General features: G+C 40.2%; 4 protein-coding genes across 5 annotated transcripts in view; 2 read left to right on the forward strand and 2 right to left on the reverse strand.

The window, feature by feature from the left end:
- Positions 52-2288, reverse strand: LOC104791369 (pentatricopeptide repeat-containing protein At3g51320). Its single transcript, XM_010517236.2, has one exon. It carries the CDS (start codon positions 1920-1922, stop codon positions 330-332), a length of 1593 nt encoding a protein of 530 aa, XP_010515538.1. The 5' UTR covers positions 1923-2288; the 3' UTR covers positions 52-329.
- LOC109125294 (RING finger protein 165-like) lies at positions 2520-3361 on the forward strand. The gene has a single exon (XM_019226939.1). The coding sequence runs from the start codon at positions 2785-2787 to the stop codon at positions 3049-3051; it is 267 nt and encodes an 88-aa protein (XP_019082484.1). The 5' UTR covers positions 2520-2784; the 3' UTR covers positions 3052-3361.
- Positions 3546-4736, forward strand: LOC104699070 (putative F-box/LRR-repeat/kelch-repeat protein At1g11620). The gene has a single exon (XM_010414419.2). The coding sequence runs from the start codon at positions 3564-3566 to the stop codon at positions 4734-4736; it is 1173 nt and encodes a 390-aa protein (XP_010412721.1). The 5' UTR covers positions 3546-3563.
- Positions 4927-7201, reverse strand: part of LOC104791370 (aspartyl protease family protein 1-like) — a 4052-nt gene continuing 1777 nt past the window's right edge. The window contains exons 4-11 of one of the 2 annotated variants that reach the window (XM_019226915.1): positions 7031-7140; positions 6560-6790; positions 6321-6456; positions 6034-6107; positions 5723-5822; positions 5558-5624; positions 5371-5442; positions 4927-5288 (exon numbers count right to left, since the gene is read on the reverse strand). In XM_019226915.1, the coding sequence (XP_019082460.1) occupies positions 5059-5288; positions 5371-5442; positions 5558-5624; positions 5723-5822; positions 6034-6107; positions 6321-6456; positions 6560-6790; positions 7031-7140 (1020 nt within the window). In that variant the 3' untranslated portion in view covers positions 4927-5058. The remainder of the gene's footprint in view (positions 5289-5370; positions 5443-5557; positions 5625-5722; positions 5823-6033; positions 6108-6320; positions 6457-6559; positions 6791-7030; positions 7141-7201) is intronic. The other variant, XM_019226916.1, reaches the window with a different exon arrangement.

Genomic DNA, 7201 nt, shown 5'->3' on the forward strand with positions numbered 1-7201 from the left:
TTTCAATTTCGTAAATCGATCACATGATTCACACATACTTCACATTGAATGTGCTATAAAAAGCTTTTCTCAAATCTAAGAATTGGCAAATCTAACCCCAAAGAAAAGAAAAGAAAAAAAACAAAAAATGAGACAGGACCAGATACACTCTGATGAGAAACCATAACTTTCTCCTCTTTCCATTCTAAATCAGAAATTTTACTACTCTGTCTACAAAAACAGACCAAACTCATGCTCATTCCCAAGAACAGCTTTCAATTTTCATGACTTCATAGCCTGGAGGATCTGGCGAAAGTGCGCTTTGATTTGGGGACTAGCTTATTATTATGTCAGTAAATCACTGATTTCTCTAAACTAGTCTCTTCGATCACATTTTCTGCCTCTTGGCATCCTAGTCTTAATCCATGGACTATCTCCTTCAAGTCCACAAGGCCACACCCGGGTATCCGTCCTATTTTCCTTTCCTTCACGATCTCCCTCACTCTATCAACATCCTCCCACCGTCCTGTAACACCGTAGATGTTCATCAGCAAATGGTAATACTTGTAGTTCTGAGGATCCGTCTCTATGAGGGACTTGGCAATGCTCTCCCCTATAGAAGGATTTCCTGTGAAACGCGATGAGCTGAGCAAGTTAGCCCATTTTGCAGATTCTGGCGTCATGTCTTCCTCTGGCAGATTCTTCAGAGTTTCCACTGCTTCTTCAGGGAATCCGGCGCTGGAATAAAGATTTGCCATGCACCATTGGTGTCCAAAGTTTGGTTTGATCTCAAACTCATCAACCATCAGGGTGTAGTAACTTTCTCCTCGAGAAACAAGCCCAGCTCTAGCACAACCGCAGAGAACACCAACAAATGTTACTTCATCAGGCATGAGCATACCACTGATCATAGCTTCAAATAATTCGAACCCATCTTCAGGATTCCCGTGTAGACAATGTGCCACTATCATCACATTCCACGTAACTTTGTTCCTACGGGAGACACTATCGAATATCCTACGTGCTAAATCTACTTCCTTGCACTTTCCATACATGTCAATCAGAGCTGTATCAATAACTACACTCGAATTCAGCAAGGTTCTTCTTATCAATGAAGCATGAACCGACCTACCTTCCTTAAGTCTAGCTGATCTACCACAAGCATTCATCAAGGAAACCAAAGTACTCTCATTTCCTTGCAACCCTGCTCCAACCATCTCACGGAACAAACTAATGGAAACTCCAGGATTGTTAGCACCCAAATAAGCACTAATCATGATATTCCAAGAAACCAAATCTCTATCAGGCATTTCATCAAACAACTTGTGCGCATACAAAAGATCACCATTCACCACCGCCCCCTTGATTACCGAGTTCCAAGACACAACATCTCTCTTAGGAATTTCAACAAACAGCTTCTTCGCAAGATCCAAAGCGCCGCAACAGGCATACATATTAATCAACGAGTTTTGAACATTCAAAACTCGATCGCATCCGTGCTTAACGGCTTGCCCGTGACACATTTTGCCAGAGTCAATGCAAGACGTCTTCTCGATACAACTAATCAATGAAACGAAGGTGTAACTATCAGGAAAAAAACCAAATCTCACTACATCGAAGTAAAACCCCAACGCTTGTCTCGGAGCAGAAGAGACCAAATACGCCTTAAAGACGGAGTTAGTACAGTTGAGCCTCCCAATGCTGCGGTGTACCGATACGGTGTAGCTGGAATCGCCGAAACGCGAAGAACACTTCAACAATCTGATAGCCCAAGAAGAATCCCAGAAGTTACCAGAGGTGATAAGCCTAGCGTGGACTTGGAAGAGGTGTAGAATAGTACTGGAACCTTCGACAAGTTTGAAACCCTTAAGCAGACCCAGACCCGGAACAGGGGGGATGAATCTGGATGTGACGAATTGGCGAATAGAAGAAGCTTTTGCCATTCATCTCCAGCTTGGAGGATCCTTAGATTTGAGTCAGGGTTGGATTCAGAAATCGCCATTAACCCACGATCATAGCTATGTCAAAGGACACTCGAGGGATTTACACAAGGAGATAGAAGGTGTGTCATGTGTGCGGCGAAGGAGAAGAAATCGTTTAGTGTAAACAAACCTTAAAGAAAACCTTCTGAAAGAGCCGGAGTGTTCCGGTTTTGCCGGATCAAAGTCAAACTTGGTTCGCGTGGACTTGTTTATATGATTTATTATTTAAATAGAATTTGCCATAAGAAAAGCAAAATTCAGGTGCATATATGCAAATTTGTTTTAAAAGAAGAAAATGCAAGTTTTTAGGTTAAAAATGGTGTGAAATGAGGGATAAGGTACCTCATCTGTCGCGACCTAATTTTAGTTTAGATAGGAGTTTCAAATCATTTTTTTAAATGGGATACAGCGACATTTACCTATACAAGCGAAACTGTTTTTAAAAGCAAAATTGAGATTTATATCAATGGAGACTTCTTATCTTCTTGGTATTTCTTCTGTTGGAATCATCAATGTATATATATCTGAATCAGATTTGAGTTTTTAGAATGTGATGTGCATGAATAAAGAAAACAAAAGAAGGTGATACGTAGAGAGAAAAAGAAGGTGAGAAGTAAGGGTCTGGTGTTGGTGTGTGAACATAAAAAAGAGAGAGGTTGTGTTTAACGTACATTGTAATCCATTAAAGGCCTTGCAAATCACGCAACAGGGACGACCAACCCCTTTTTTTGTTTGTCTATCCAAAACACACACGCCTCTCTTCACTCTTGTTATATTGATAACACCAGACCAAACTGCAGAGAGAATTAAACAAAAATAGAAGATGAAGGTTCTAGAGAAGTGGTTGGCCTTGATGTACCCAAGAGTGCAAGAAGGAAGAGAGGAAGAGTGCTGCAGTGTGTGTCTGATGAGAATGGAGGAAAAAGATCACGTCAAGTCTCTACCTTGTTCCCACGAGTTCCATAGTCTCTGCGTCGACACATGGTTCAATGTCAGCCGCAAGATTTGCTGTCCTCTTTGTCGCTTTTCGCCCGCTACCATTCTCCTCACGGATGAACTTCTCCTCTGGTTCTCTTCTTTCCATTTCTGATTCCTTCCTGTTTTTTTTTTCTTCTTCTTGGGATTTAACACCTTTTTCTCTATGTAATTCCCCTTGATTCTCAGAAAAAAAAAAATGAGAAAGTCTTGTAAATAAATTGTTGATTGCCAATTTTACCTCTTCTTGATCACAACAAAAGATATGTGATAAAAAGCAATGTGAATCACATATCACATATCTTTTGATCCAGATTTCTACTCTCTCTTGTACTGGAGATCCTCTGCTCCAGAAAGACGAGGACTGTAAATGATTTGTATCATGTGATCATGCAATTCTATTTCTCTCTTGTAGTCTACAACCATTCACTTTGATCCACCTTTGCCGACTCTGACTTATTACCTTAAAAAGTCAGTAAATTATTTGGAAAGTAGAAAGAAAAGGAAACTTTAAAATTTGTTATGATTCTATTAGTGAATCTAAGTTTCCAATTTCTATTATGTATATATATATATATGAATTATCTCTCTCTTGACAATTAGGATTATTAGGTCACACGATCGACGATGTCGATGAATCTGCTTCCATCTGATTTGGAAGAGGAAATCCTCTGTAGAGATCCATTCAGACGTCTTGCCAAGTTCAGATCTGTATGCAAGCTTTGGAATAGTATGATTTTGGACGAGAGAGTCATCCTTAAGAACATGAGCTATAGCGGTGAGCATGGGTTTATAATCACCCATAATGCGATTCTTTCTTCTTCCGTGAGCATTAAGGAGCAGCAAAACGTGGTAGATTCTCCTCCGTCTTTGGTGACCAAAAACCTTAGCCTTAGAAAATTTCGTCCAGCACAGTCTGTTAAGGTGTACAAGATCGTGCAATGCGACGGTCTCTTGTTGTGTGTCATGGACAACCAACTTTTGGTTCGGAACCCTTTACTGAAAGAAACGAGTTGGGTCAAATGCGGCAGCGACTTTCACGCATACGATGATGCGTACAGCCTTGGATACCTCAGCCCTTGTGATTACAGGATCTTACGGTTTCGATGTGCTAGTAATTCAAGAAACAGACCTCCAAGAGTTGAGGTCTGCCAACTCGCGTCTAAGACATGGAAGGTTATAGATTATCCGATCAGCTGTACTTTTGATTGGGTCCTTAAAATACCCTTGTCGATACTCTCTTTGAGAGGAACTCCTTACTGGATTGGTTTCCGAGAAGAAGACCATACAACAACAGCCTTCGTACAAAGCTTTGATTTTGCCAAAGAGAGGTTTCAACCGATAGATCAGCTACCGTTCAGGTATGAAGAGTTGAATCCTATTGCAATGGAGATATTTAAAGGAGACAGGCTCTCAGTGTTGGAGCAATGTCACAAAACAAGGAAGATATGCATATGGGTTAAGCATTGGCTCTTACCTTCTTGGAGTAGATTGATGGTCGTGGCTATACCACATTTTCCGCTGTTACATCCACCATCAAGTCGTGTTTCCACAGATTTTTTTCTTGACAAAAACGGTAGGCTCGTCGTAATTTGTGTTGAGTTCAATGTCAGTGATATGTATAACATTTACAGAGTCATGGGCGAGAACAACGACGAGTTACAAGTTTTTGAAACAGACAATGCTGCGGAAAATAGTATTTCTTGTTCATGCAGCTTCGTTCCGAGTTTAGTCAGGCTTCCAGGGTTTTTGAAGCAAGACACAAGTCGGATTCGTTGGAAAAAAAATAGATTCAACTAGTCTTGCTTTTTGGTTGTCCTTTTTGCTGGGTTTTGTGCTTATTGTTGCTAATTCTGTCATTTAAAAGTTATGATTGGTGTATTTACCCTTTCAAATATTCTCTAATCAGATCATTTGGAACATTTTGAGAAAGGCTAAACAGATCGTCAAATTTCTGAGAGATTTGTAAGAACCAATAGACAAAACATAGTACACTGTAACAGGGATCCAAGATTACCACTCTTAAATGATAGACCAATGAAGATTGTTTTGCTCATCAAAAGAATATTATTATACGAACATAAAATGGTCAAACCAACACAAAACGAAAGGTTTCTGTGAATCAGAGGAAGGCCAAAAGAGGTAGGAGAAGTAGGAGTTCAGCTGCAAAAGGGCTGAGGTTGGCTGCACCGCCTGTGCCAGGGTTTCTGGTGGAGTTACGAGGATCGATCAGGGGCGATGGAGCAGAAGTAGCAGGAGGAGAAAGAGTCGGTGGTGGAGTGGATACACTTGGTGGAGGAGCTTCGACCTGTGGTGGTGGAGTTGTAGATTCCAAGCTTTCATCTTCAAAACCTGCCATTAACACAAAACAACGCTTCATTATCAATGCTTCGTTCCTAGGTATATACAGTCACTTACTGATTTGATCACTTACAATTAGACCGCTTCCAACCCAAAATCATTCTCTCCCGGTCGAATACAATGCGGTAGCCTGACATCAAGTTCTCTGAAACCACCAATATGTGAAAATGCATTCAACACATACTCTTTATTTATCTCTCTGCTTCAATTATAAGCATTGAATGCGTTGCCGCGTAAAACTCAGTTTTGGGAATACTTACGTCCGATAATGTTAAGCTTGAAATCCACGCTCTTCAGGATAGCCAAGCAGTACATGGCGGAATCGTCCTGTTTATAAGGTTGAATACAAAAAGCAAATGTATATGAATACGCTAATCCATGAAACTTGGTGAAACTGAAGGAATGATAAACAATAAATATCTTGCCTCATTCCACACTGTGAAAAGCGGATCTCTTAGAGTCATTTGGGATCCTCCAGCAAAAGTCATATTTACTCTAGGGAATTTAAAGCTTGTAGTATTTGGACTGCATGCAAAGAGGAATAACATCAGAATGCATATGTGAAACAGAGACATGCTATTTTACAGATTACTTAGCTTGTTAACTATTACAGACACTACTGTTCTCTTCTACATTCAATGTCCCCCTATTTCTTATTTTATAGGCGTTATTCGTTAGAAGTCCAACACATTTTACTGAAACGGGTTAAAGCATATGACAAGAGTGCATGCATGACCTTGTTTCGTAACAGAACTCAAATGGAATCTCAGGATCAATCGGGCGTCGCTTGTCCTTGACATTATCGTGAAACTACAAAAGTAAACGAATGAAAGGTCATTTAATGTAACAAACGCAAGCTTGGAGGAATGACGCCCACTAAAAGATTACAGATACGAGAAATCTAATGATTTAACGGCACAAAGTTTCTTGAAGAATAAAAACTTCGCTTAGATACGGTATTAGTACAATGAATCTGGCCAGACAGCATTATAGTCGATAATTAGTCTGATCTAAGGCACTTACAGCTTTGGTAATAAGACCGTATGCTGGCTCCAGTAAGTGTGTAAATGATGTGCCAGTGTCGAAGAGAGCTAGCATCTGAACCCCGAGAACATCTCCCCCCACTGATACTTCGGTCACATTCACAGCATATGTCGGACTAAAGAAAATCACAGAAGACAGAAAACAGAATCGTTATAGATAATACAACAAGTTGAAAAAATTTTAAGCCTTGTCAAATCAAATTGGAATTGACAACGTACTTTGCTTTAATAGGAACTAGTGGTGTCTCTAGCTGGTCTGTGTAGCCTCTGTCACCAAAGCTTATTCTTCCGGTAAAGTCAACAATATTCCCGAAACACATTGAGAAAGAGTTTGCAGTGATATTTGCTTTTGCCAGTACACTCGGAACTGAGTAATCTTTCATACCAAGCCCAAGAAGACCATTCACAGCCACACTTCTCCGATACAAACCTGTCTGATTCTGACCGCAGCTGCATCACAAACCCATGTGAGTTCCAAAAGAGGCAAAAAAAAACCTTTACTTTTTAATTTTTTTTCATTGACCAGCTTTCAAACTAAGTTCAATCTCATCGTACCAATATATAGATTGCTTGACGGATTATTTCACGGCTTTTAACACGAAATGAACATATCTTTAGAGGTTAAAATAGCGGCAGAAGGGTTTTTGTTAAGAAAAGACATATAATAAGGAAAAGAAAGTGATTACTTACCCAAGCGTGATATTAGCTTTGACAGGCTCTAAACCCTCGTCCTCTGTGACCAAATGCAATACATCCTGTAACAACGTCCCTGTCGTGACGGTGGTGCTAGAGTAGGGAATCTGATAAGGGCAAATACTTGTAGGAGAAGAACATCCTCCTGATCCAAAACAACGCTTGTCA

Source organism: Camelina sativa, chromosome 6 (assembly GCF_000633955.1).
Source record: "Camelina sativa cultivar DH55 chromosome 6, Cs, whole genome shotgun sequence".
Taxonomy (NCBI): Eukaryota; Viridiplantae; Streptophyta; class Magnoliopsida; order Brassicales; family Brassicaceae; genus Camelina; species Camelina sativa.

Coding starts and splice junctions, on each gene's coding strand:
- LOC109125294 (XM_019226939.1), top strand. CDS start 2,785: ATGAAGGTTCTAGAGAAGTGGTTGGCCTTGATGTACCCAAGAGTGCAA.
- LOC104699070 (XM_010414419.2), top strand. CDS start 3,564: ATGTCGATGAATCTGCTTCCATCTGATTTGGAAGAGGAAATCCTCTGT.
- LOC104791369 (XM_010517236.2), bottom strand. CDS start 1,922: ATGGCAAAAGCTTCTTCTATTCGCCAATTCGTCACATCCAGATTCATC.